Source organism: Bos taurus, chromosome 21 (genome assembly GCF_002263795.3).
Source record: "Bos taurus isolate L1 Dominette 01449 registration number 42190680 breed Hereford chromosome 21, ARS-UCD2.0, whole genome shotgun sequence".
Taxonomy (NCBI): Eukaryota; Metazoa; Chordata; class Mammalia; order Artiodactyla; family Bovidae; genus Bos; species Bos taurus.
This window is the reverse complement of record NC_037348.1, coordinates 66677492-66705073: the sequence shown is the minus strand read 5'-3', so window position 1 is coordinate 66705073 and position 27582 is coordinate 66677492. Positions and strand designations below refer to the sequence as shown.

Here is a 27582-nt window from a genome sequence, read left to right as displayed (position 1 = left end):
GGGTCTGTACACCCCACAGCGGGTGAGGGCAAGGAGTCCACAGCCGGGACTGGAGGGGCCCTGGGAACCCTCGACATTCAGCAGCTGTAGCTTCCTCCCAGAACTAGGTCACACTCGGGACGACTGCTGGGCAGAGGATCCAGAGAGGACAGCAGGGAGAGAGGAGAGGAGCTGGAGAACGCAGGTCTGGTATTAGCAGCAGAGACCAAACCAGGGTACTCAGGAGGTCAGGCACCATATTTTTGAAAATTTCACAAAAAAATAACTGGAGCTAAAGCTCCAGAGCCCCAGCTCCGCTTTACTTTCACACGAGCACCGGTGGGATCAAAGTCAAGTCCCACATGGAGTTCTTATAAGGAAAAAGCGAAAGGGGACTGAGCGACACCTACGCAGCAGTAAAAGCAAGACAGGGAGACACCCCACGAAGACGTGAAGAACTGCAGCCTAACATTTCAAGATGAGACAAAAGACACTAAAGGAATCACACACTGTGTCAAAGGGCTACATGAATATTAATAGGAAAGCTCAGAGGTAGGTAGTAACTCTGTAAAGAATTAAAAGAAGAAAATCATTTCAGAAATGAAGATTCACTGAAGAGAATACGAGAGCAAATAAACACAACATAAAATGCCTCACAGGTAACAGCACATAAAAAAGAGGGGGAAAAAAACGATTAAATAAAAAAGAAATGATAAAAACCCAGAGGGAGACAACAAATACCAAAAACAGGCAAAGAAGATTCAGTATGTGTACAACAGGAGTCTCCAGAGGAGTAAATGAAAGCAAGGGGAGAGAACAAATCCTCAAAATAATAATAATCCAAGAAAAAGAGACTTGGTGTTATCCCTGTGAAAGAACACAGCACGTATGTGGGAAAGTCAACCCAGAATGATATACTCTGAAACCACTGAACTTTAAAGAAAAGGGGAAAAAAAAACTGTTCAGGCATCAAAGCAAACAGACCAAATAACCTGTAAGAGAAAAGAAAATCAGACATCGGAGTCGGACAGCGGTACTTCATCGCAGAAGGAAATGGAGAACACCCTTGACATACACATGAAGAGGACACGTGAGCCAGGGACGCTCTACCGACGCTTTCGGAGGTCTGAGACAGAAGGCGCCCAGAGAGGACGCTCACCGCACAGCAAAGTACCGAGAAGCCACGCAGAGACGGCGGTGAGCGTCGGCCGCGCTCCCGCGGAGGACTAGTGCAAGCAGGGATGCGGCGAGACAGCACAGGTTGTCACGGCCAGTGACTAGCTCTGACAAAGAAGACGGGTAAAGCTATTAAGAAAAAGGGTGGGGGGAGGGAGGCAATGAAAAGATGCACAAATTTGAACCTTTCAGTCATTGTACTGGTCACAATGTTGGTATTATTTGTTTGAAAATACACTCTGTATAATGTGGGATAAAAAGAAAGTCGCTCAGTTGTGTCTGAGACCCCATGGACTATGAAGTCCATGGAATTCTCCAGGCCAGAATACTGGAGTGGGTAGCCTTTCCCTTCTACAGGGGATCTTCCCAACCCAGGGATCGAACCCAGGTCTCCTGCATTGCAGGTGGATTCTTTACCAGCTGAGCCACCAGGGAAGCCCAATGTGGGATGAAGTAAATGAATAATTATCTGATATTTAAGTTCTATTTATTATCTCTGATGTCCCTGAGAACCAGAAATCTCCATGTGACTAAAAGGAGGTGTAAGACAGAAGTTAAATAAATGCCTGAACTTGAATGGAGAGTATCAGCAGGAAGTCCTGATGTGCTATGTCTTGAAAAAAAAAACCACGTTATTTTCTAGTTCGGTCCACTGAAAAGTCCTGTAAACACTGACCATTCCAATAGCAAAGAGAATCCTGGCACTCAGACCGCGGTCTTCAAATACCATCCCCCACTGAAACAAAGCAGGGACTTCTTAGACAAATGGCCGATTCTAAAACTTGTACGGAAATGAAAAGAGCCAAGGCAATTCTGAAGAAAAAGCTGAGGGACTGAAGACTACTCGATACCAAGACCTGCTAGGGTGGGTTAGCGCTTCCCAGACACAGCCCAGGCAAGCCCGTGGAACAAAACAGGGCCCAGAAGGGGGTCTGCACAGCGATGGTCCTTTATTCACAACAAGATAACACCACAGTGAGTGAAGGAAGGGCGGCCTTTCCAACCAAGGCACTGTGCCAGGGAGCACAGTAAAAAGGGGAAAACAGAGAAACACGGAAAAGGAGCTGTGATCTCACAGCAGGCACAAAACTCGACGTGGACTGCACGGTTCAAGGTGAAAGGGCAAAGAAAGTTTTAGGAAAAACAACGTAAGGTAACATCTTCATTACTTGGTGGAAAGCAAAGATTTACTCAGCAGGCCGACGCACTGTCAAAGCGCTCATGTCTTTGAGAGTAAAAACTCAAGATACAGAGTAGAAGAGAATGTGCAGTTCCCATATCTACAAGGACCTACACCTGAACTCCAACAAATCTGTGTTTTTTTTTTTTAAATATCTTAACAATCCAATGAGAAAGAAAGGCCCAGAGACTTAAGCTTGCACTTCAGAAAAGAATATATCTGAGCAGATGATAAACCTACAAAGAGATGCTTACCTTCATTCGTCATCAGCTGGCTTTGAAACCAGCTCACCAGAATGGCTAAAATGAAGGACAAACTACAGTGGAACAAGGTATTTATAACACGTGCACAGCCAACAGAGAGTTCATATCCCGAATAAAGAAATCGTCAAAGACATTACGAAAATGTCAGGCAGTCCCATGGGAAAGGACCAATAAACACTTGTGAGGGCACCTGGCCTCATGATAGAAATGAAAATGAAAGCGGCAGTGAGCCCCTACAATGAGATCCTGTTGCCCTGCGGTAAAGTAGGCATACAGATTGATATGATAAAATTGAGAGTCCAGAAATGAATTTTTACATTTATGGTCAATTGGTTTTTGATAAGGATACCAAGGCAACTGGCTTCCCAGGTGGCACAAGTGGTAAAGAACCTGCTGCCAGTGCAGGAGACGTAAGAGACTGGATTCCACTCCTGGGTGGAGGAGATGTCCTGGAGGAGAGCATGGCAACCCACTCCAGTATCACTGCCTGGAGAATCCCACGGATAGAGGAGCCTGGCGGGCTACAGCCCATGGGATCAGGAAGAGTCACACACGACTGAAGTGACAGCGTGCATACACGCACCTCAGCACGCCGCCCTAACGGCAGGAAGCAAAGAGGAAGTAAAGAGCCTCCTGACGAGGGCAAGAGAAGAGAGTCGAAAAGCTGGCTTAAAACTCAGCATTCAAAAAACTGAGATCATGGCATCTGGTCCCATCACTTCATGGCAAATAGATGAGGAAAAAGTGGAAACAGTGGCATATTTTATTTTCTTGGGTTCCCAAATCACTGTGGATGGTGACTGCAGCCATGAAATTAAAAGATGCTTGCTTCCTTCTTGGGAGAAAAGCTATCACAAACCTAGACAGTGTATTAAAAAACAGTCCTCACTTTGCTGACTAAGGTCCATTTAATCAAAGTTATGGTTTTTCCAGCAGTCACGTAGGGATGTGAGAGTTGGACCATAAAGAAAGTTGAGCGCTGAAGAATTGATGCTTTTGGAGCGTGGTGCTACAGAAGACTCTTAGGGATCCCTTGGAGAGCAAGGAGATCAAACCAGTCAATCCTAAAAGAAATCAACCCTGAATATTCACTGGAAGGACTGATGCCAAAGCTCTAATACTTGGGCCACCTGATGTGAAGAGCTGACTCACTGGAAAAGACCCTGATGCTGGGGAAGACTGAAGGCAGGATGAGAAGGGGACGACCGAGGATGAGATGGTTGGATGGCATCACCGACTCGATGGACACAAGTTTGAGCAAATTCTGGGACTTGGTGAAGGACAGGGAGGACTGGCGTGCCATATAGTCCACGGGGTCACAAAGACTCGGACACGACTTAGCGACTGACCAACAAAGAGGCGGAAAGCAAATCAGTGGCCACCTGGAGCTGGGATAGGAGTGCGGGCTGATGGCAAATGAGCATAAGGGGCGATGGAAACATTCTAAAACTATTAATACATTGTGGTAATGGCTGCACAACTCTCCATGTTAATTACAATAATACACATTTCCAATTATAATTAGTGAATTCTATAGTATGTAAGTTATGCCTCAATAAAACTTTTAAAAAGGCTATGATTTTAGAAAAAAGAAAGAAAAATCTATGGTCAGAGCTAAAATTATACTCAGAGGAGCACACAGTTTTAAGTTAAGTGAACTCTGTATATAATAACTGAGGGAAAAAAAAAGAAAAGAGGATAATTAAAAGTGGAAATGACGTATATTGAAAAGGAAATAATCAGAAAAATAAGTGAACTCATAAGGAGACAGCACCACCTCAGAGGTAGGAGAAATTAAGAGATTCATTACAGAGCACAGTGTGTGAGTTAACACGTGACCCGGCCTAACCTGGCCTCACAAGGGGGGATCTGCAGATTCATCCCTGAGCAAAGCACTAGGCCCAGCCAAGTTCCGCCGCAACCTTTCACCCTGAGCCACGGACGGTGAGGTGCATCTGTTCTCCCACAGTTGATCTCTGCTATCGTACAACCTCTGTGAGAGAGGGCATGAGAGAGTGGTGTATAGTTCTCTAGACGGCATTCAGGAAAGAGCGCAAAGTGCCAGGACGGACACTTGAGATTTGATACAGTACAGCAGTTTACAGAAAGGGAAGAAAACCACGCCCAGCTTCACGCAGTAAACGTGGAGGCAGAGAGTAACGAAAACTAAATCCAACACAGCACGCAGCGAAGCCACACTGCGACGGCGCCGAGGTTCCTCCCAGTATTCATCAACACGGCAGTTACTAAAGTCACATCTTAAGGAGAGAAACCATACGGCATCTGATAAAATCCAGCAGTGGCTCTCGGACATGACCCGCCAGCCACGGCGATATGGAAACAGCGATGCAAAATGTGGACCGTGGAGCAGCAGCACGCTGGGGCAACGTGATTTACTGGAAACCGAGAGATAAGCAAGCCTTCCTCAGCGATCAGTGCAAAGAAATAGAGGAAAACAACAGAATGGGAAAGACTAGAGATCTCTTCAAGAAAATTAGAGATACCAAGGGGACATTTCACGCAAAGATGGGCTCGACAAAGGACAGAAATGATATGGACCTAACAGAAGAAGATATTAAGAAGAGGTGGCAAGAATACACAGAAGAACTGTACAAAAAAGATCTTCACGACCCAGATAATCACGATGGTGTGATCACTCATCTAGAGCCAGACATCCTGGAACGTGAAGTCAAGTGGGCCTTAGAAAGCATCACTACGAACAAAGCTAGTGGAGGTGATGGAATTCCAGTTGAATTCCAGAATTCAAATTCTGAAAGATGATGCTGTGAAAGTGCTACACTCAATATGCCAGCAAATTTGGAAAACTCAGCAGTGGCCACAGGACTGGAAAAGGTCAGTTTTAATCCCAATCCCAAAGAAAGGCAATGCCAAAGAATGCTCAAACTACCGCACAATTGCACTCATCTCACACGCTAGTAAAGTAATGCTCAAAATTCTCCAAGCCAGGCTTCAGCAATACATGAACCGTGAACTTCCTGATGTTCAAGCTGGTTTTAGAAAAGGCAGAGGAACCAGAGATCAAATTGCCAACATCCGCTGGATCATGGAAAAAGCAAGAGAGTTCCAGAAAAACATCCATTTCTGCTTTATTGACTATGCCAAAGCCTTTGACTGTGTGGATCACAATAAACTGTGGAAAATTCTGAAAGAGATGGGAATACCAGACCACTTGACCTGCCTCTTGAGAAATCTGTATTCAGGTCAGGAAGCAACAGTTAGAACTGGACATGGAACAACAGACTGGTTCCAAATAGGAAAAGGAGTACGTCAAGGCTGTATATTATCACCCTGCTTATTTAACTTTTATGCAGAGTACATCATGAGAAACGCTGGACTGGAAGAAACACAAGCTGGAATCAAGATTGCCGGGAGAAATATCAATAACCTCAGATATGCAGATGACACCACCCTTATGGCAGAAAGTGAAGAGGAACTCAAAAGCCTCTTGATGAAAGTGAAAGTGGAGAGTGAAAAAGTTGGCTTAAAGCTCAACATTCAGAAAACGAAGATCATGGCATCCGGTCCCATCACTTCATGGGAAATAGATGGGGAAACAGTGGAAACAGTGTCAGGCTTTATTTTTGGGGGCTCCAAAATCACTGCAGATGGTGACTGCAGCCATGAAATTAAAAGACGCTTACTCCTTGGAAGAAAAGTTATGACCAACCCAGATAGCATATTCAAAAGCAGAGACATTACTTTGCCAACAAAGGTCCATCTAGTCAAGGCTATGGTTTTTCCTGTGGTCATGTATGGATGTGAGAGTTGGACTGTGAAGAAGGCTGAGCGCCGAAGAATTGATGCTTTTGAACTGTGGTGTTGGAGAAGACTCTTGAGAGTCCCTTGGTCTGCAAGGAGATCCAACCAGTCCATTCTGAAGGAGATCAGCCCTGGGATTTCTTTGGAGGGAATGATGCTGAGGCTGAAACTCCAATACTTTGGCCACCTCATGCGAAGAGCTGACTCACTGGCAAAGACTCTGATGCTGGGAGGGATTGGGGGCAGGAGGAGAAGGGGACGACAGAGGATGAGATGGCTGGATGGCATCACTGACTCGATGGACGTGAGTCTCAGTGAACTCCGGGAGTTGGTGACAGACAGGGAAGCCTGGCGTGCTGCGATTCCTGGGGTCTCGAAGAGTCGGACACAACTGAGCGACTGAACTGAACTGAACTGAGGGCCGTTTTCACGAGAAACGAGGAAAAGCTGAAGCCATTCACCCAAATGGGAGACCACAGCGGGCACGCTCTCACCTCTGATATCTGTGTGTTACTGGTCCCGGCTGAAAGCAAAATAAAACTAAGAGCAGCAGTATTTGCTGGTACAGATACCGGAAGAGAAAAATACCTAATTACAAATGACAGGACCATATATACGGATGCTAATAAAAACATTACTAAGATTAATAAGAAAATCTGGTGACAGAGTAAGAAAGTATTAAAAAACCAACAGCTTTTCACTGTTGGTTAATAAGAACGAATTAGAAGCATAAATGGAAAAAACACAACGCAAGAATGACAAGACCTAGAGAGCACTTGGGAGGAAATTTAACGCAAGGGTAAAGAATCCCAGGAAAAATCATAAAACCTTATGAAAAGTCAGAAAACAAGAGCTGAAAAGGCAAGGCAGCGTGCCATTGTCCTAGATGGGTAGAGTATCATCAAAACAGAATTCCGCCAGTAATTATATCGTTAATGTAATTCCAGTCAATTCCTATTTTTTTCTGAACCAGACGAAAGTTGCTCTGACATGCTTACAGAGGCACTAATGTTTTAGAACAGCCAGAAAAGACTCACCACACAAGAGTGATGAGGGGTACGGCTTGGCCAGGGTGAGATTCGGGCCAAGTGGGTGTGTCTTTCTGGGCACGGGAAGGGAAGGGGTCGACCTGGCAGGGCACAGCCTCGTGGGCAGGGGCCGACCTCCATCCAGGACAGGCCCTGGGGACAGCTCCTGCGCCAGAAGGCTCAGCACAGCGGTGGGAAGCCTGTCCACCCCGGACAGCTGTGGATTCTGGCCGGGCCTCTGCAGGGCCCTGGGAGCAGGGACAGCAGGTGGCCCTTCACTCGCTCCCGGGGGTCCCGCTGGTGGGGGAGGTGCTGGCTCCAGCAGAGCAGGCCCTGGGGTTTTCTGGATGGGGCACCCCCAGAACCTAGAGCAGGGCTGGTGTGGGGGTGTTCCACACGGTGTCCGTGAATGGCTGAACAGCACCAGAAAGGCATGCTATTGAGGAGGGAAGACTCCTCCAGAAGGACTTACTAGGCACGCTATCTGCTACACAGCTAAACGAAATGCAAGCCAGACACAGCTCTGCAGAAGGCAGTGAGACGAGAGCCTGGATCCCTAGCAAGTGAGGGGTCAGAAGTACATCCATGAATCCATCAATCCCTCCCTCCACCCACTCTTCCACCCCCTCCATCCATCCACCCTCCCCCACACACTCCTCTCTGGCTCCAGTCACCCTCTCTCCCCCACCCCTCTCCACTCACCCTCTCTCCATCCACCACCCTCCTCTCTGTCCTCCCTTCCTTTCCTCCATCCATTCTTCCTCATCCACCCTCTCTCCATCCACCCTCTCTCCCTATACATCTATACTGAGCTCCGGCTCTCTGCCCTGCGACGCGGAAGGCGTGGGAACACAGCTGTAAAGATGACGAGCTCCCCGCTGCAAGTTCACACACGAGGAAAATTCACCGCAGAAGACCCGGTGTCAGGAATTTAAGATACGAAAATGTTTGACGCTTTACTACACTAGTCTCATATGTTAGCAAACATAGAGCTTTTCAGAGGTTCATGTTCGACTTTGGGGCCCTTACCTTGCTTCCCCAGTAAGATTTTATGTACTTTGACCTCAAAATCTCCTAGAGAAGCACTTTCAGGGACTGAATACCGCCCAGACAGAAAGGGGTGGCTGGGCTGTTTTGGGGGGAAACTTGAAGCAAAGAGCACTGTTCCCTGACTAACCTCAAGCAGGAAACCCCGGGTAGAGGTAATCCCCAAGTGACCCAGAAGGAGAAAGTCCGTAAAAGACTATTGCTATCGTCCTTACTTCTCCAGCACCAGAACAATGAAGAGGTTCTACCATAGTTTTTACAATTACTCTACTTGCGGTAACTCCTTTCTGGATTTCCAGAGTTCTAAGACCAACGAAAGAGGAGAATTACTTGAAAGAAAACTGGCTAGCTGAATTACAATGAACAGGAAAAGATTTAAGTCTTTGCTCTGTGCGAGTTAAGTATTTTACACCCGTAATGTACTCACGATTACATTTTCATCGTAAACAGCTCTGTAATTTGAAATATTAGTTGGTTAAGTTAGTGGCATTCAACCTGAAAAAACTCAATAAAGAAGAAAAAATAACCCTACAGAATTTAAACACAGCAAAAGTATAAGAAGCTAGCAAACCATCAAAACGTTGCTCCTTACCCCTACGTGGGCAAACTTTAACTTTCACAAGATGAATAATAAAAATTACCTTTTAAAGACGGTAGTTTTTGAAGTTCTCTGTTATTGCTGGCGCTCAACCTGGAAGAGTTTTGCCGTCTGTCTCTCTTCACTATGGGCTGAGGGGCTGGTACTTTTATTTTACTAGACGCTGCAGACGGGGCAGCAATAAGGCTGTTTTTCCTGCTGGGAATCTGTTTCCAAAATGAAGACAAAAACAAATATGTATGTCAAACAGTTGTAGTTTATAGCACAATTAGAAAGGGAAAAATACACATGAAAAAGGCAAGTTTTGCTCGGGGACAGTCTCTTTCACGCTACTAGAAAACAACTCAATCGCTCACAAGCCACTGGAGTCTGTGGTTACATCCCACCCCAGCGATGCTCTTTTTCTGGAGATTTCACAGATACACCTAATTCCCTGCATCTTCTTTTGAACTTCTGACTATAGGGCTGATGTATATACATAGGTTGATGACAGTGACCCTCGAAAAATGCTCATATCCTAATTTCTGGAACCTATGAAAATGTTTCCTCACTTGGCAAAAGGGACTTTTGCCCACTCTTAGGTATATAGCCAAATGAACTGAAAAAGGGGTGTGAAGCAAAACCTTGCACACCAGTGTTCACAGCTGCACTGTTCACAACAACCAAAGGCAGGAAAGCCCACGTGTCTCTCAAACGATAGCACACAATATGGCATATCCACACATCGGAGTATTACTCGGCCACGAAAAGCAGTACCGTACAGAGACAGGCTGCAAGACAGATGGACCTTGAAAACACCATGTGCAATGAAAGAAGCCAGCCACAAAAGGCCGTATATTGTATGATCCCACCTGTAAGAAGCAACCAGAAGAGGAAAATCCACGGAGAGACGGCAGGTGAGTGGCTGTCAGGGCCTGGCAGTGGGGGAGGTGAAAAGCGAAGGCTCGACGCTTAGGGGCTTCCCTTCGGGGGTGAGGACAGTGTCTGCAACTAGACGGTGGTGATGGCTGCACAGCACGGTGAGCATACAGAGCGTCACTCGGGGTACGTTTCGTGTTGGGTATCTTTTACCACATACAAAAAAGGATGTCATCTGTTCCTTTTTGGCTTGTTTACGGAACCCCCTGCCCTCACCCCAGGCAGAACCAGGAGCTTCTTTGTCCTGTGATCCTCCACTGACCTCTAAATAGGGTCTGGCGCTGGGACGGTGGTCTCCCCTCCAAAAGAAGACTGGCAGCTCTTGGACTTTTGAACTGTGAACGCCAGCGCATGTCAAGGACAGTGCCAGTCATGTACAAGGGAGGAACCAGTGTGGAAGAGAGAGAAACACGCCACAGCCGCTAACCCAGCGCTCCCAAAGGGCCTTCATCCTTCCAGACGGACTCACTCACAGCAGCCCTGGAGTCGCGGGCGTGCACGTCCAAGGCTGCTCTGGGCTCTGGCGCGAGAAGGCGCTCGAGTCGGCTCAACAGTCAGTGACAGACAACGGGCTGCTTCCTCGGTTCAGGTGTTTACACGCAAAATAAAAACTCGATTGTCCGTCTCGGAATTACAAGAAATTTTTCTAAAGAAGAACGATACTGTCTAAGCTACTTGACTTGGGTAAGATCTAAGCAGACTAACTTCTTCCCTTCTTTGCCACTCCGGGAAAGGAGGTGATGGGCAGTTTCGTTTTTACGTATTCACTCAGTGAGGCGAGAGGTGCTCCAAGACTGGCTTCAGCCTCGTTTGTTTTGGATCAGTGATGGGAAACGATCATCGTTATTAACATTTGGACGCGCTGTGTGGCCCGCAGGATCCCAGCTCCTCCACTGGGGACGGAAGCTGCGCCTCCTGCCGTGGAAGCATGGAGTTCTACCACTGGACGGCCAGAGAAGTCCCGATGGGAAGTTTATCAAACTCAGAATTATTTATCAAAAGAGCTGCCCTTTTCCTTCCACTGGACGTTGCTGCAATTTAGCGGGCTCCGGAGGTTCCGAAGCGAGGGTGCACACACCCACCGCCACGTCAGAGGCAGTTGCGTTTCCAGGTGGGACGTGGGGGCCTCGGGATGCCCTGAGACTCGCATGAAGCCCCGTTAGTGAAGCGGGTGCCAGGCCCACTCTTCTCAGCTCAGGGCCTCTTTACAGCAGGGCTGCGCGGACTCTGGGGGGCGGGGTGTCTATCACTGCCGGTTGTCGGGACCCTTGAGGCCTTGGCAGTGGGGTCTTGGAGGGCTGGGAGGGGGAGTCTGTCAGGCGCCCCCTGCCCAGCCCCTGCACACTGCTGCGCCCCCAGGGAGGGGCACAGCAAGAGGCATGTCTGCTGGGGGCACGAGACGCCCCCCTTCCCAGGTCTTGCAAGCAGCCCAGGCTGCACCTCGGAAGGTGGAAGGGCTTCCTCACCCTCAGGAAAAGCGGTCCCCAGCAGTTTCTAACGTGGGGTGCATCAAGTCTGAAGGTCTCTGGACCCAGCAATATGCCCAAATCCCCAACTTTCTATGCAGCCAGGCAACTGCACCCCCATAAAATCAGAGTGAAGAAGAATGTGGACAGCAGATATATGGGTATTTGTCAGCTTCTTAGTATTCTGAGATATTTCATTCAAACAGCAAAACAGACAACTGGATTTGTGATAAAGCCTCATTCCTAGATGTTTCCCCATATAGGGGATCACTCCTAAACAAGCACCTCTTTCCTGCCATTCAAACACTGCAATTAAAAAATTCACAATTAGCTGAAAGACATTTATCGCTCATTTGAGCAGGGCCAAATCACTGGCCTCTCAATGGCATCTAGGTGGGGAGTGGGGTCAAAGACCCCACTCTTTCATATCTCTTTCACAGAGCACAGTCTCCACAGGTTTCAGAGCAGAGCCCAGAAACTCACCAGGCAGCGTAAGTGCCCTCACCAAAGGGTTTCTCTTAAGCACGGAACCTGATTTGGAGTCCACTAAGCCAGGGGTCAGTGAGTTATGGCCCATGGGCCAAATCTGGCCACCTACCTGTTTTTGCAAACAAAGTTTTACTGGAACACAACCGCACCCATGTATTCACCTACTGGCCATGGCTGCTCACTTGCTACAATGGCAGCGATGAGTAGTTGCCAATTACCCCTGGCTGAGGGGTGAGAAGGAAGGAAGGACAGAAGAGAGTTTCCTGACGGAGGTCAGGCCTGCACTCACACTTAACGGTGTAGGTCTTAAGCACGTGACAGTGAAGGCGTGAAAGTCACAGCCTCCAGTCACAAGACCTGCACGAGGAGTCGCTGGGCATCTAAGGACGAGACAGTGTTCGCTCCCCAGATGTCTCGAGAGTAGAAAGCAGACGGAGGGGTGGGGCCAACGAAGCGAGACCCGGGCAACCTCGCTCTGGAAACCACACAGCGGGTGAGGCTGGCAGGAAAAGGCGGGTGACCTGCTTCCACAGAGCCCCCAGACTCAGAAATTCTGGGCAGTGTGCGCAGGAGTGAAGTTTGGGGCTAAAGGGACTTCCCTGGCAGCCCAATGGTTAACACTGTGTGTCCAACACCGGGAGCACAGGCTCGATCCCTGGGGGCGGAACTAAGATCCCACACGCCACGAGCACAGCCAAAAACAAAGCAAAACAAAACAAACTTTAAAAGAAGAGATATGGGGCTTAAAAGGAGATTACTTTTTGGACTGAATGCTGACCATCCACAGCTACTGAACCACGTGTGCGTGACACTGGAGAACCGGCTGTCTGTGAGGGAAGAAAGGCATTCTCCGAAGAAACCAGACTGTCCAGGAAAAAACGAAGGCTGCGAGGGTAGGAGCCGGCCCCGCAGAGCACAGCTGTCTGCATTCTCCTTCAGGGGTCAGAAGCCACGAGGGCCAGCTCTCAGCTCAGGCCTGTGAAGCCAGCGGTCAGTTGACAAGCCCATTCAAGTGCAATGCCCACGGCCAGCCGGGCCCAGCCTCATCCTCCCAAGCGTGGACGAGGAACCCCGGCATCTGAGGGGCTGGGTCTTCAACCTGAAATGCGCCTCCCTGTTCCCACTCCTGCGCCTCCCTGTCCCACTCTCACGCTTCCCTGTTCCACTCTCGCGCCTCCCTGTCCCACTCTCGCGCCTCCCTGTCCCACTCTCGCGCCTCCCTGTTCCCACTCTCGGCCCTCTGGTTCCTACCCAGCAGGTGCAGAGGTCTTTGGAACCACTTAGGTTGGATCATCTCACGTCCCTGCTCACCCCATCATCTTAGAGTAAGAATCCAAGGTGCTGCGGATAAGCCTGAGAGCCTGCTGGGCGAGCCTGTGCGCCCTCTTTCCAAACTCCTCCTCGACGTGTTTCGCTTCTCTCCAGCCCGGCTGGCCTTCTTTCTGGTGGACACACCCAGCTCCCTCCCGCCTGGGCCTTTGTACTAGCTGCTTCCTCTGGCTGGAACACCCTTTCCCAGATCTCTGCATCTCTGGCTCCTTCTGCACCCTCGGGTCTCACCTTTGCCCTCGTCCCCCTGGGGAGACTGTCCCTGACCACCTGCAGCAGCCTCCTGGCTTCCAGCGCAGGGCAGCCAGAGGTGGTCCTGCCCACCAGGGGTGTCTGGACACGTGACACACCTGGATTCGGTGTCACGAGGACCAGCGGGAGCTGCTGGTGTCCGGAGCCCCGGGACCGCAGCTCTGCCCAGCACGAGGCGGTCCCACGCCGGCGCAGCCGCTGCCCCTTAGGTACAAGAGAGTACACGGCGCTCACTGAAAGCAAGCTGCACGCGTGCGGGAGCCCGGCTGTGTCCCGCGTCGAATCCCAGCACCTGCGGTGGTGCTCAGCACGCAGCGGGGCCTCAGAACGTGCCTGCTGGGTGACTGAGTGCATCTACTGAACAGAAGCCTGCAACATAAAACACGATGGCCATTCGGCTGGCCAGGCGGGGCGACGTGCTTTCCACCAGAGAACCGCAGTCCAGACTGTCGGTAACCTTGCGGGTAGGCCGCGGCATGGTCAAAGCTGTTGTGACTTACTCAAAGCCTGGACTGGCCACGCTTGGGTGCTATGCCAAGGTTGAGCTGGTTCCTCCATCTCCTGCTGAGATCTCTACAGCTATTCAGACCAGCAGCTTCGGACAGTGCAGTTAAGGAAGCTCTGTGAATGGCTTAGTGGCCACCAAGGCGTGACTATGGCTTTATGTTGGGGAGACTGTGGGCAAGTGTGGCATCACTGGATATGATGTCTGAAGACCAATCTTTCATATGTGATTATATCTGCTTTATTACATCGATGTTCCAACTACCATACAACTGTGCTCATTTCACATGCTAGCAAGGTAGAGCTCAAAATCCTCCAAGAGAGGCTTCAACAGTACGTGAACTGAGAACCTCCAGATGTACAAGCTGGATTTAGAAAAGGCAGAAGAACCAGAGATCAAATTGCCAACATCCACTGGATCACAGAGAAGAAAGAGAATTCCAGAAAAATGTCTACATATGCTTCATTGACTATGCTAAAGCCTTTGACTGTGTGGATCACAACAAATTGTAGAAAATTCTTAAAGAGATGGGAGAAACCTGTATGCAAGTCAAGAAATAACAGTTAGAACCGGACATGGAACAATGGACTGGTTCCAAATTGGGAAAGGAGTACGTCAAGGCTGTATATTGTCACCCTGCTTATTTAACTTATATGCAGAGTACATCACGCGAAATGCTGGGCTGGATGAAGCACAAGCTGGAATCAAGACTGCAGGGAGAAATATCAACAACCTCAGATATGCAGATGATACCACTCTAATGGCAGGAAGTGAAGAGGAACTAAAGAGCCTCTTAATGAAGGTTAAAGAGGACAGTGAAAAAGCTGGCTTAAGACTCAACATTGAAAAACGTAAGATCATGGCATCTGGTCCCATCACTTCATGGCAAATAGATGAGGAAACAATAGAAACAGTGAGAGACTTTATTTTCTTGGCCTCCAAAATCACTGCAGATGGTAACAGCAGCCATGAAATTAATAGACATTTGCTTCTTCGAAGAAAAGCTATGACAAACCTAGACAGTATATTAAAAAGCAGAGATATCACTTTGCCAACAAAGGTCCATATAGTCAAAACGATGGTTTTTCCAGCAGTCCTGTATGGATGTGAGAGTTGGACCATAAAGAAGGCTGAGAGCCGAAAAACTGGTGCTGAGGAAGATTCTTGAGAGCCCCTTGGATAGCAAGGAGATCAAACAAGTCAATCTCAAAGGAAATCAGCCGTGAATATTCATTGGAAGGACTGATGCTGGATTTGAAGCTCCAATACTTTGGCCACCTGATGTGAAGAGCTGACACATTGGAAAAGACCCTGATGCTGGGAAAGACTGAAGGCAGGAGGAGAAGGGAACGACAGAGGATGAATGGCTGGGTGGCATTACCGACTCAAAGGACATGAGTTTGAACAAACGCCAGGAGATGGTGAAGGACACAGTAGCTTGGTGTGCTGCAGTCCTGAGATCGCATAGAGTCAGACCCGACTGAGCAACTGAACAACAATTCTGTGGGTGTTCCTGGACCATGTGTGAGCAGACTGGTATTTGAATAAAATAAGACAATGTGTCAGGAAGGAAAGAGAGAGACAAGAGACCAAGAGAATGCTAGCTGAGGGGAGGAAGATGACTCTGGGAGAGATGAGGCTCACCCCGCAAGCAGAAAGGCCTCGCCCTTTAGAGCCCAGGCTCTCTCTCTCAGCATGCAGCACTGCGACCGTTAGATCTGGAAGGAACCAGACTAGCCCTGCTCTAGGATGCAGGGTTCAGAGTAGATCAAGGAAAATGAGAAACTGCAGACTTCTGGACTCTTTTTAAAACCAAGTTTGTTCTGATCCCCGCCACCCGCAACCCACAAATAAAGATAAATGTCTAAAAAGAAAGACGAGAAGGACACGAGGCTGCTGTTACTCGAGGGCCACCCTGGGTCCACTCCCTGGGTCCACTCTGATGGGGAGGGCGTGGCCTCGGGCTGAGCACCAGGGGTGGGGCTTTAGAAGGTAGGTGGGGCCTCTTTCCCACCTCACATCCCCTTGTCACCTGCCTCTTTTCTCTAATTTTACCCATTTGCTCTTTTGGTCAGTTTATATGTCTTCTTGTCTCTTAAATTTAATCCTAGGTTTGATCCTTTATAGTAAGAAGAGGGACAGCTAACAAGTTCAAAGCGCTCACACTGGAAGTATTTTGAAAGCTGCTGCTGGGCTCTGAGGCCGCTCTGTCCAGCAGAACTTCCTGCGAAGTGGGACCTGCTCCCTGTGCTGTCCAGCAGGGCACCCATGGCCAGATGTGGCCACTGAGCACGTGGAATGCGGCTGGTGTGACTGAGGAACTGAACTTCTGAATCTGATTCATTTTTGTTAATTTACACGTAGCTGCGTGTGTCGAGCAGCTAACTCTTGGGCGGCGCAGGTCTAATGCCTCAGTGGTGCCAGGCACACTGCTACTCCCGTCGGCCAAAACCAGCTTCAGGTCGGAACTAGCGCCCCTTTCGGAGAAGGCACTGGCACCCCACTCCAGTACTCTTGCCTGGAGAATCCCATGGGGAGAAGCCTGGTGGGCTGCAGTCCGTGGGGTCGCTAAGAGTCAGACACGACTGAGTGACTTCACTTTCACTTTTCACTTTCATGCCTTGGAGAAGGAAACGGCAACCCACTCCAGTGTTCTTGCCTGGAGAATCCCAGGGACGGGGGAGCCTGGTGGGCTGCCGTCTATGGGGTTGCACAGAGTCGGACACGACTGAAGTGACTTAGCAGCAGCAGCGCCCCTTTGGTGGTGCTAGTGGTCAAAGAACCCCCCTGCCAACGCAGGAGGTGTAATAGATACAGGTTAGATCCCTGGGCTGGGAGGATGCCCTGGAGAAGGAAATGGCAACACACTCCAGTATTCTTGCCTGGAGAATCTCATGGACAGAGGAGCCTGGTGGGCTGCAGTCCATGGGGTTGCACAGAGTCGGACACGACTGAAGTGACTTAGCATGCACATACAAAGCCCCTTTAGAGCCTTGCTCAAGCTCATCTTTAAAAAAACACATATAGGGTTCCCTGGTGGTCCAGTGGCTAAGACTCTCCACTCCCAGCGCAGGGGGCACGGGTCTGGTCCCTGGTCAGGGACCTAGATCCCACATGATGCAGGGAAGCTCTCACATGCGGGAACTAAAGCTGCTGGAGTCAAATAAATCAATATTAAAAAAAACCCCACTTATGATAAAGTCTTCTCAGACGGTAAAGAATCTGCCTGCAATGCAGGAAACCCGAGTTCGATCCCTGGGTCGAGAAGACCCCCCTGGAGAAGGAAATGGCACCCCACTCCAGTATTCTTGCCTGGAGAGTCCCATGGATGGAGGAACTTGGTGGGCTGTAGTCCATGGGGTTGCAAAGAGTCGGACACGACTGAGCAACCAACGCTTCCATCATGATAGAGGAAAACATGAAGTCCTCCAACTGAGAGATTTTCTTCCTCCCCTCTTGGAGCGTTTACTTCTAGGCCGGCTCTCTCCCGCCCCCAGGTGGAGAAAACGAAGATGACGCCGTGCCCGGGGTTTGGGAAGCAGCATGTCTCAGCAGCTGCTGTTCTGGAAGCTGACCTACAAGCAGGGCCTGGGGAGACTTGGCTCAACACCACCGGCGGACAGGAAGACGCCAGGCTGTTACCAGAACGCTGGGCCAAGCCAGACAGCATCGTGTCCCGACCTGGGCAAGTGCCCAGTACTTAAGGAAACACCGGAGATGCTGTGAGAGCTGCCATCTTTCAGAGGAATTTTCCCTGTGACTTAGGAAAAGATCCCCGTGATTCACGCTGCTGCAGACTGACTCACCCCACCGCCATGGGCAGGGCTCCGGGCCTGCACTCGCTGGGAGAAGGCTGACCCAGGAGCTCCTACAAACAGGGATGCTTCCTGTTATCTCACACAAGTCAGTTCCAGGCTAGCTCGTCAGGCAGAGGAGCTTTTACTGAAGAGGAGGGGGTGCTCACTGACCTCCGCTGGCTTTACCCACGAGGCACTCCCCACGCCCACCGCCACACCCCGCGTCCCACGTGAGCTCGGGGGCTCCTGGGTCTGCTTTAAACCCTCTGCTTTCCTCGCCCACGGCTGTAGGGGGAGCTCTTTACAAGAACGTGCCCCACCTCGACCCATCCATTCAGCGGCTGCTGAGTGCAAACGACGGGGGCCAACTTACCCCCAATTCTACTCAATGTCTGAGAGCAACAGCTGTGACCCTTCACAAATAACAGAAAACACGCTTCATGGGTGACACGAGGGCCTCCCTCTTGTCTTCCCCAGCGTCTTTATAGGACAAGACACACTCCAACTTTTGTCTCTCTTTCTATATATGTACACACACAACTTATAAAATACGTATGATCTACTGAGAAATATTCCCAAAATAAATTTAAAAAGAACGATAAAGCACCCCAGATTTGTGGATAAGAAGGGCCAACTCTAAGTTATGCTGGGATTTCTGACTGTGCAAACAGTCACCCCAACCCCCATGTTATCCAGGGGCCAACCAAACCTTTTACAAGAATCTTTAGAAACATCAGAAAAAACACCTAAGACGATAAGCTTCAGATTTGTGTGTGTGTGTGCTGAGGTGCTTCCATCATGTCCGACTCTTTGTGGCCCCATGGACTGTAGCATGCCAGCTTATCTGTCCGTGGAATTCTCCAGGCAAAAAAACTGGGGGGGTTGCTATGCCCTCCTCCAGGGAATTTTTCCAACCCAGGGTTTGAACCTGTCTCCTGTGGCTCCTGCGTTGCAGGATTCTTTACTGCTGAGCCACTGGGAAGGCCCAATCTTCTGCTCTAATATAATGCTATTTATTTGAAACAAATTACACTGAATGAAAATTCTGCATTAAAATTCCCTTAGACGATCAAGGAGGCGATACATAAATAAGCCTCTTACCAAGAGAGATTTTTTTCTTTCAAATTTACAGAATCAGAAAGAAAACAGCCAGCTGATTGATTCGAAGCTCTCTTCCTTCCTGAACACTTTCAAAATCCACCAACAAGTACTTCTTGACTCCAGTACTTCTTGACTCCTAACACATCTGGCAAGTGCAAAGAAGAATCCAGTTAAAGTGCTGGCCTCGAGGTCTCGGTCTAGTGGGGAGGTAAATCTCAGGTAAATTAAAGTTGTCCAAGGCACTATACATGGTAAACAATTGGCAGAGCAGATAACTGCTATGCAAATTGAAAAGACAGGGAAAAAACACGTTCCAGGATGGTGAGAAAAAGTTTCCTCTAAATTTCATAACAAATGAACTTGAGTTGGAGATACAAAGACGAAAGCAGGAAAGGGATGAGAGGAGTAGTCTAAACATCAGGTCTCCGAGTGGGCTCCCTGAGGCCCCTGGGGGGGGGGTCTCCTATTTTTATGGTAACATTGAGACATGCTTTGTCTTTATAACCATCACTTTGCTGATTTCTCACAGGCTACCGGACTGCTGCTGCTACTGCTGCTGCTACGCCACGTCAGTTGTGTCTGACTCTGTGCGACCCCATAGACGACAGCCCACCGGGCTCCGCCGTCCCTGGGATTCTCCAGGCAAGAACACTGGAGTGGGTTGCCATTTCCTTCTCCAATGCATGAAAGTAAAAAGTGAAAGGGAAGTCGCTCAGTCGTGTCCGACTCTTAGTGACCCCATGGACTGCAGCCTACCAGGCTCCTCCGCCCATGGGATTTGCCAGGCAAGAGCACTGGAGTGGGGTGCCATTGCCTGCTACTGACATATGATATCAAAACAGACAGAATGCAGGCACAGACTCAGGAGACCAGCTATCTTCAGTTAAGCCAGATATTCCAGGGATTTGCAGAAACACAGAGCAATGCCATTTTTCCTAGTGAACTTTTGTAAACAGTCATTCCTGATGAAAAATATTCTGTTTATGGCAACACACCATAGGTGTGGTATAGGTATTAAATAAATTAACGCATAACAAAAAATTTTCTCTTTTAGTTTCTGATATGAAATACGTAGTTATAGCCCACCTCAGTCAAAGCGCTCAGGGACCCTCATGAATTCTGAAGGGTGTGAAGGGGTGTGGGTGCCCCTCTATCTGAGCACAGCTCTTCCCATCAGTGTGCCAGGCACAACTCACAAGCAAGAGTGGGTAATTTGTGCAGAGAGCTTTCTAGAGCAGTGGCTGCGACACGGGGCCATTTTGGCCTCCAAGAGACACTGGGCCATGTTAAGAGGCATTTTTGCTCATCACTGCCGGAGATGGGGAGCTGCTGGCACCTAGTGGGGCTGCCCAAGGATCCCGGGGGGGCTCCTGAGTGCACAGCACCACGGGCAGCACCACAGGGGCGCACCTGGCCCCCCATGGCTGTAGTGCTGAGGCTGGGTTGCCCTCTCAAGAGCAGTGGGTCTCTGGTGGGAGGCACTCTGTGCCCACCAAGTGTCCAGCTTGTAGCACAGGACAGGAGCTGGCGCTAGAGAGGGGACAGCTCAGGGAGTCTTACTCTCTGAGGACAGTGACTCCTGGCACCTCCAGACCCCACATCCTACCAATCCGACTGTCCTCTCTGCAGAGCCGCCATCTTCCTGGACACCTGGGCCCTAAGGAATGATGATGCGGAATTCCCATTCCCAACAAAATAACTTGTAGAGAGTCCCTTGGACAGCAAAGAGATCAAACCAGTCAATCCTAAAGAAATCAACCCCAAATATTCATTGGAAGAACTGATGCTGAAGCTGAGGCTCCAATACTCTGGCCACATGATGTGAAGAGCCCACTCACTGGAAAAGACCCTGATGCTGGGAAAGACTGAAGGCAAAAGGAGAAGGGGACGACAGAGGATGAGATGGTTGGATGGCATGAGTTTGAGCAAACTCTGGGACATAGTGAAAGACAGCGAAGCCTGGCGTGCTGTAGTCAATGGAGTCACAAAGAACTGGACGTGACTTAGCAACTGAACAACTAACAACAAAATAATTACATAAGAATTTTTAAAAAGTTGTTTTTTTCGGCCCCACCCAGCGGCATGAGAGATCTTAGTTCCTTGACCAGGGATTCCCCTGCAGTGGAAGCAGAGTCCTAACCACCGGACGGCCAGGGAAGTCCCATCAAAACAGATTTTAAAGTACTCCTCCTTGGAGCCCTCTCCGAGTGTCCCTGGAGGCCAGTTTGCGGTTGTATTGGAAAAAATCGGTAAGATGACGATGGGAGAAGGGGCACGGGAAGCCCCCAGTGAGCCTGAGTTGAGAATTCAGCCTCCACACAGAGGCTTTGGTGTTCTGGGGACGGGAGGTGGGGACTCTCCTCTCGGGAGGGGAGGACCACAGCTGTCCCCCCGAAAGCACAACTACTTCGCCGTCCATCTCCAACCTTACGCAGCTCAGAAAGCCTGCTACCAAGTTATGTGACTGGAGAGTCAAAAAACTTTTCATGGACAGGCATCTTTCACAAAAACGTTATTCCTGTTAACAAAAAATGGGCGTTACTGTCACTATTAGATGAATTAATAAGCATCTCTAAAATTTCAGTTTAAATTTCTAAAACAGGACTCTACCACCGATGCTGACGGGACCCCAGCAAGTCTGGCTTCCTGTCTCAAGAACCCTGAGGGGAGGGGGTGGGGAATGCAAAGGGACAGGTCACAGAGAGGAAGACGAGCTACTGCTGAAGGTGGAAGGGGTCAGAAAAAGCTCACAGGTTAGGAGAGAGGGCTGTTCAGCTTTTCTTTCAGCAACAGATATTATGTAAGAGTTGCTGTAGAGACTTTCAAACAAAACTGAGCTGAAACAGGATAAGGAAGACATATGACCAGAGAACAACACTCAAACGACCTTTAATGTGCTTACAACCAATCTCTTTACAGAAAGCATCAACACTTTTAAAAACGTAACTTTGGACACAGTACACAAATTGAAATAACGATAACAAAGCATATAGTCGCGAGGTCTGATCCTCTGCAGTGGACTCTGGGACTCTCCAAGCGGTTTATTAGGGTTCTAAATGCTCATCCAACGAGCATAGCTATGTGTCTACAGACTTGATGCTGACTGAGGACAGCTGCTCAGGGACGAGTTCGCTCTGTCAATCGCCACAGGTCTACAAGGTCAAGGTCCCCGTGAACTCATCTGTCCTCACTCCTTAAAAGCATGCTTGAAATAAACCAGCAGGAAGTAATGGATGGAAACTGATTCCCAGGACACTTATGGAAAGGCAAGTCAAACATTAACCATTCTGTTTGAAAGGAGGAAAAAAAAATCTACTTGCAAAAAAGAAAAAAATCAAAGATGTACCAAATACAGGTCAGTCAAGAGGTAGAAATTTCTCCTAAAAGACAAAAGGTATACGGCAGCAGTTGTGACTTTTAACGGTATTTTGCTGCCCTGAGAGATATGTCCTGGCCATGCATCTTGTGGGGAAAACGTTCAAGAGGGGCCACGCCTGATCTATCCCATGCAGTTAAAAATGGCCAAATGTGAAACTCACCAAGTCACTTTAGAGATGAGGAGCCAGGGCCACGGAAGTTAGGTGCCACTGCTGACGGCACCAAGGGGTCAGCGTTTGTGTTCACGAACCCTCGGCTGAGGCACTGCCCCAGCCACACTTGTCCTGCCTGAAGGACTTCATGTTCTTGCTAAAGACTCATGCCGTTAAATGGCCCCCATTCTAACCAAAGCGGTCTGCGATGCTAGCCACCAGCTCCTTTGTTTTCCTTGAGGCCAGCTTGTCGCCAGCCAGGACTTTGTATAAAGACCTTTCCCCACACTTGAAGTGGCTGGTATACTGAGTCAGCCGCAGGCCAAGTTCTTTTTTTTTTTTTTTAGGCCAAGTTCTTTTAAGTGTTCTCGGTAGGGACGACTTGTCTGCCCTGGACGAGCACCTGCTCTGTAGCCCTCGGGTTATGAGGTCCAGGATGTGCTAACTGTCCTAATGGAGGTGTGTCTGCAGGGTAACGTGAGCCAATGCCGACCGTGAAGGTGATGTGACATCTGAAAGGTTCGAAAAGCAGCGTGGGAAACTGTAAGTAAGTAAGTGTTAGTCGTATCTGATTCTTTGCAACCCCATGGACTGCAGCCCACCAGGCTCCTCTGTCCATGAGATTTTCCAGGCAAGGATACTGGAGTAGGTTGCCATTTCCCTCTCCAGGGGATCTTCCCAACCCAGGGATCGAACCTGGGTCTCTTGCACTGCAGGCAGATTCTTTACTGACTGAACTACCAGGGAAGCCCAGGGGAAACTATAAACCCATGTGAACCGTTCAGGTTAAAACATTCCAGCTCAAAGTAACATGGGCAGACAGGAGGGGAAGAAAGTGTGCGATGGTTTCATTCACCCGTGTGAGTAAATCGCACTGGCTAAGGGGGTGGGACTAGAAGTGAAGATGGACAAGAATACAGAGGGGAGAGAGACAACAGCGGGAAAGCAACGGCCAGCCCAGAGTTCAGAGGCACAGAAGAGCCTCAGCTAGTGCGCCTGCAAAATACCCAGGACCTGCCAAGTGTCAGGCTTAATACGCCATGTTGCCTCTGGGATCCTGAGGAGGAAGCAGTGAAGGGCCCAACATTTCAGCACTTTTCAGTGGTAATTTCAAGCTCTGTAGCTCCAGCTCTTAGACAGTAGTGCTGGAAAAAATACAGAAGGACAAGTGGGGCATCACACTCAAGACACTGGAGGCCACACCTCAAGATTCTTAAGCCACTGACAGTCTAAGAACCCAATCCACCTCAAACAGACACTTGATTTAGGAGTGGCTTTGGGATTGCTGAGTTGCTGAGCAGTTGTTGTTGTTTTCCAGATTCAAACTTAACATTTTCCATCCTTACAGTCAGGTTCTTTTCATTGAAACAGGAATAAATGAACCATACGCACTGATCTGTGTGTGTGCAACACTAACAGAGACAGGTATGCGAGCAAGAAAGGTCTGGGGCAGCACTCGGAAGACTAAGCAGTTTTAATGAAAGAGCAACAAACCAAAAAAGGGAAAAGAAAAGGCATATACCTTTGCAGAGCAGCTAAATTTCATTTAAATCAATTTAGTCAAAAGAGTGACACGGAAGTAAGCCAAGTCAAATGCAAGAACGCCTCAGTGAAACGTGACTGTCTGCCATAAAGAAAGGACGGGGAAGACTGGCACAAAGACACTGGTATTTAAGGAACCTTTTGGATTTCTGTTTTCTGCTTTGGGGAGGGCAACAGATTTGCTGGAGTAAACCACCTCCTGAAGAGGAGGGAGACTTAGAAGGTACCAAATGGTAAGGAAAAGATAACCTGGGGCTATATATATTAAAAAAAAAAAAAAAGGCTAGTGCAGATAATGGCCCGTTAACTTACTTCCCAGACAGAACTGAACTCTATTCTAATTTGGCATATAGGAAAGGGTCTGACACTTGTAAATTACTGTCATTGGCGATAAGACTAGGGACCTAAACAGTCCAGCTCTGGAGAACTATGACACCAAATTAAGCAGCTTCTCTGCTACCAAGGATTCAAAACAACCCATTAGCTCTGCCTGGGTCTGTGTGGCTCCCAGACCCTCAGCCCAAGGTGCTCTAGCTAAACCGGTTGCAAGGAAGAAAGGGTGAAGCCAAGCGCTGGCTCTGTAGACACCCTCAAAGCACGCTCCCACCAGGTAGACACAGTCCCCACAAAGCACTCCGGCAGCTTCCTCAATAAGCCCAAAGGAAAGAAGCGAAAGAAGTCAGAACTGGCCAATACAAAGAAAAACAATGTGAAAGATGATGGACGATCGCACAAAAATAGCAATACCAGAAAATCCAAAATATACCAGCACTGTGAGGGACAGAGGCTAATGGGACAGGACACTTACAGGGAAAAACACAGCAAAGTCTGCAGCCCAGAAAGCAAGGGTGATGGGAGGAGGGGGAGGACGAGCTGCTGAGACAGACCTGCCTGTGAGCATGCTCAGTCGCTTCAGTCGTGGCCGACTCTTTGCCACCCCATGGACTGTAGCCCACCAGGCTCTTCTGGCCACGGGATTTTCCCCGCAAGAATACTGGAGTCGGTTGCCATTTCCTCCTCTAGGGGATCTTCCCAGCCCAAGGATCGATCCTGCGTCTCCTGCATTGCAGGCAGATTTTTAACCACTGAGCCACCAGGGAAGCTGAGAGACAGACCTGGCCCCTTGCAAAGGAAGAGGGAGGATGGGAAAACTGAAAGGAACCTGAACCCAGTCTTGAAAGAGTCCTTGACGCCAGGCTCACAGCAGGGCTGCTAGATTTCAGGTGGTGAACCTGAATATACCAGCTGCGCCAGACGTACACAACTGGTCTGAAAACATTCTTATTTCCCCAAAGACAAATAATACAAACCCAAATAACTAAAATGGAGGGCTATGAGCGACACAAGTAAAAGATCTCATACAGGGGAACATTTCAGAAGAGCCTAAATTTTCTCACCCTCAGTTTTCCTACCCTAAAAAGGTGTTTATGAAAAAAAATGGAAACAATACTTAAGAATAGTTACCTCTGAGTCTATTATGTCTTGTCCTTCTTTTGAACTTTTTCCACTCTTCCCTGCTTTGGGTGATTCCTGGGAAACATCAAGCAGAATCAATTAGGTTCCTCAATTTTTAGACTGTGAAACATCAAATAAACCAAAATGCAGTTTCATAAATATTTAGACAATTTAACTATGACTTTTGATAGTTTTCATCAATACCGTCACGACTTTCTTCCTTTATATGGTTAAGAGACCCAGGATTGTGATGTGACACCCACCGGCCAACCCAAAATTCAGATTCTCCTTGTTTTCTTCGTCTGCATTATCTGGCGCTCAAAACTTGAAGCAGAAACAGGTAAACGCACATTTGTACCATGCTCTCGGCATCTTGAAAGATGCACATCACAACCCTTTTTTCCCCTTCCCACACTCAACTCTGGGAGCGAGGATATCCGGGGTGATTCTGAAACGCTACAGAGCTCCACCTGAAGCAAAAACATACCCCCCCCCCACCCGTATGCAAACGCAGCACAGTCACAGCCGTCGCAGCCGCCGCCACCCAGGATAAGAATAGTATTTGAGAGCCCCAGAGTGTCCCTCCGGAGGGCAAACAGTTCTCCCCAAGCATTAAGCCCGGTCCATTCGCTGCCCTCCTCCCCAGCCGGAGGGTCTCTGCTGAGACGCCTGCACCCCGGCCTCGGAAGCCCCTGTCCAGGGGCCGGCAAGGATGGGTCAACCACCTCCGCGGCCCCACCTGCCCCCTCGCGCCCATCGCGCGCGCCGCCCCCCAACCCCGGCCGCGCCCCCCACGCCCCAGCCGGTCCCAGCCTGGGCTCCGAGGCCCCGGGCGGACCCGCTGCCCCCCGCCCCCACCCCGCACCCGCGCGATCCGGGAGCCCCGCCGGGCCCCGCTCCCGGGCCGTTCCCCGCTGCCCCTCGCGCCCGCCCCGTCCGGCGGCCCCGGGACCCGACTCACTTTCTCCTTCTTGTTTTTATTCGGCATGGCTGGTGCGGACCGCCGCCGCCTCCCCCGCCGCCTGCCCCCGCCCCGGCCGTCGCGCCTACCCCTCCCGGCCGCCGCCGCCGCCGCCGCCGCCGCTGCCGCCGCCCGGGGACTGAGTCGTTCGCTCGCTCGCGGTTCCCCTTTCCCAGGTTCCCAGAGGCTGCGGCAGCCGCGGCGGCGGCAGCGGCGGCGGCGGCGGCGGAGGCAGCGGCGGCTTCTCTCCGCCCCTCCCCCGGCCCGCCCCGCCCCTCCCCTCCCCCAGAGCTCTCCCCGCCCCCGCGCCCGGCCCCGCCCCCGTCCCGCGGCCCCGCTCCGCCCCCAGCCCGCCTCCGCGCCGGCCCCGCCCCATCTCCGGCCACGCCCCTGCTCGCGGCCCCTCCCACCACGGCCCCGCCCCCAGCCCGCGGTCCCGCCCCTGCCCCGCCCCGCCCCGCCCCGCAGCCCTCCAGGCCACCCGGCCATTGGCCGAGGCGCCTCACGTGCCCTAACGCTCTCCGTTCTCCCCGCTCCTTCGCGCGGCTTCGGTCTTCCTCCCCGCGCTCCGGCTCGGGTCCGTCTCACACAGGGCAGCGGCGGCGGCTGGGGAGGGAGTGTGGGGCTTCGGCTGAGGCGACAGACCGGAAACTGTTGTGGAGGTTCGGTACAGATAGAGCAGGGGACACATTTGAAACGGATGGCAATAACTTGTGCGGCCAGAGGGACGCGAACGGCGACTTCGGCCCCTGGCCGCCGCGGCGCTGGGTAGCGGCTGAGGAGGCCCGGCAGCCACGCGAGCAGCGGCTTCGCGGGTTCCCGCTAGGGCCCGCCCATAGGGGTCCGCCCGCCTCCTTCTGTGTTGGCCACGCCCCCAGATCAACCCCGCCTCCTGCGTTGGCCCCGCCCCCGGATCAGCCCCGCCTCCTCCTGTGTTGGCCTCGCCCCCGGTCCGGGGCCCCGCCTCTGGTGGCCCCACCCGACAGGTCAGGCTCCTGCTTTGCCAACGGGATTTTATTTTATTCTTTAATTTGGCTTGATCGTAAGAAGAAATCTCTGCATTATGACCAGGAATCACGTGGTTCATTTTACCTGGCTAATAGCTCTTGGGAGATGAGTTTTCCAAGGGAAGTGGGCTAACTTTGATATTCCCGCAATTTGTGTAGTGCAGAAATACTTTAGGTAT

General features: G+C 50.2%; 1 protein-coding gene across 9 annotated transcripts in view; it reads right to left on the bottom strand.

Annotated features, from left to right (window-relative positions):
• The window catches only part of PPP2R5C (protein phosphatase 2 regulatory subunit B'gamma), a 139511-nt gene extending 112886 nt beyond the window's left edge, over positions 1-26625 (bottom strand). For 8 of the 9 annotated variants that reach the window (XM_005222149.4, XM_024981629.2, XM_059878971.1 and 5 more), the window contains exons 1-3: positions 26397-26504; positions 25445-25510; positions 9095-9257 (exon numbers count right to left, since the gene is read on the bottom strand). In XM_005222149.4, the coding sequence (XP_005222206.1) occupies positions 9095-9257; positions 25445-25510; positions 26397-26423 (256 nt within the window). In that variant the 5' untranslated portion in view covers positions 26424-26504. Of the gene's footprint in view, positions 1-9094; positions 9258-25444; positions 25511-26396 lie in introns of all 9 variants that reach the window. The other variant, XM_005222144.4, reaches the window with a different exon arrangement.
• Positions 26626-27582: the final 957 nt, after the last annotated feature.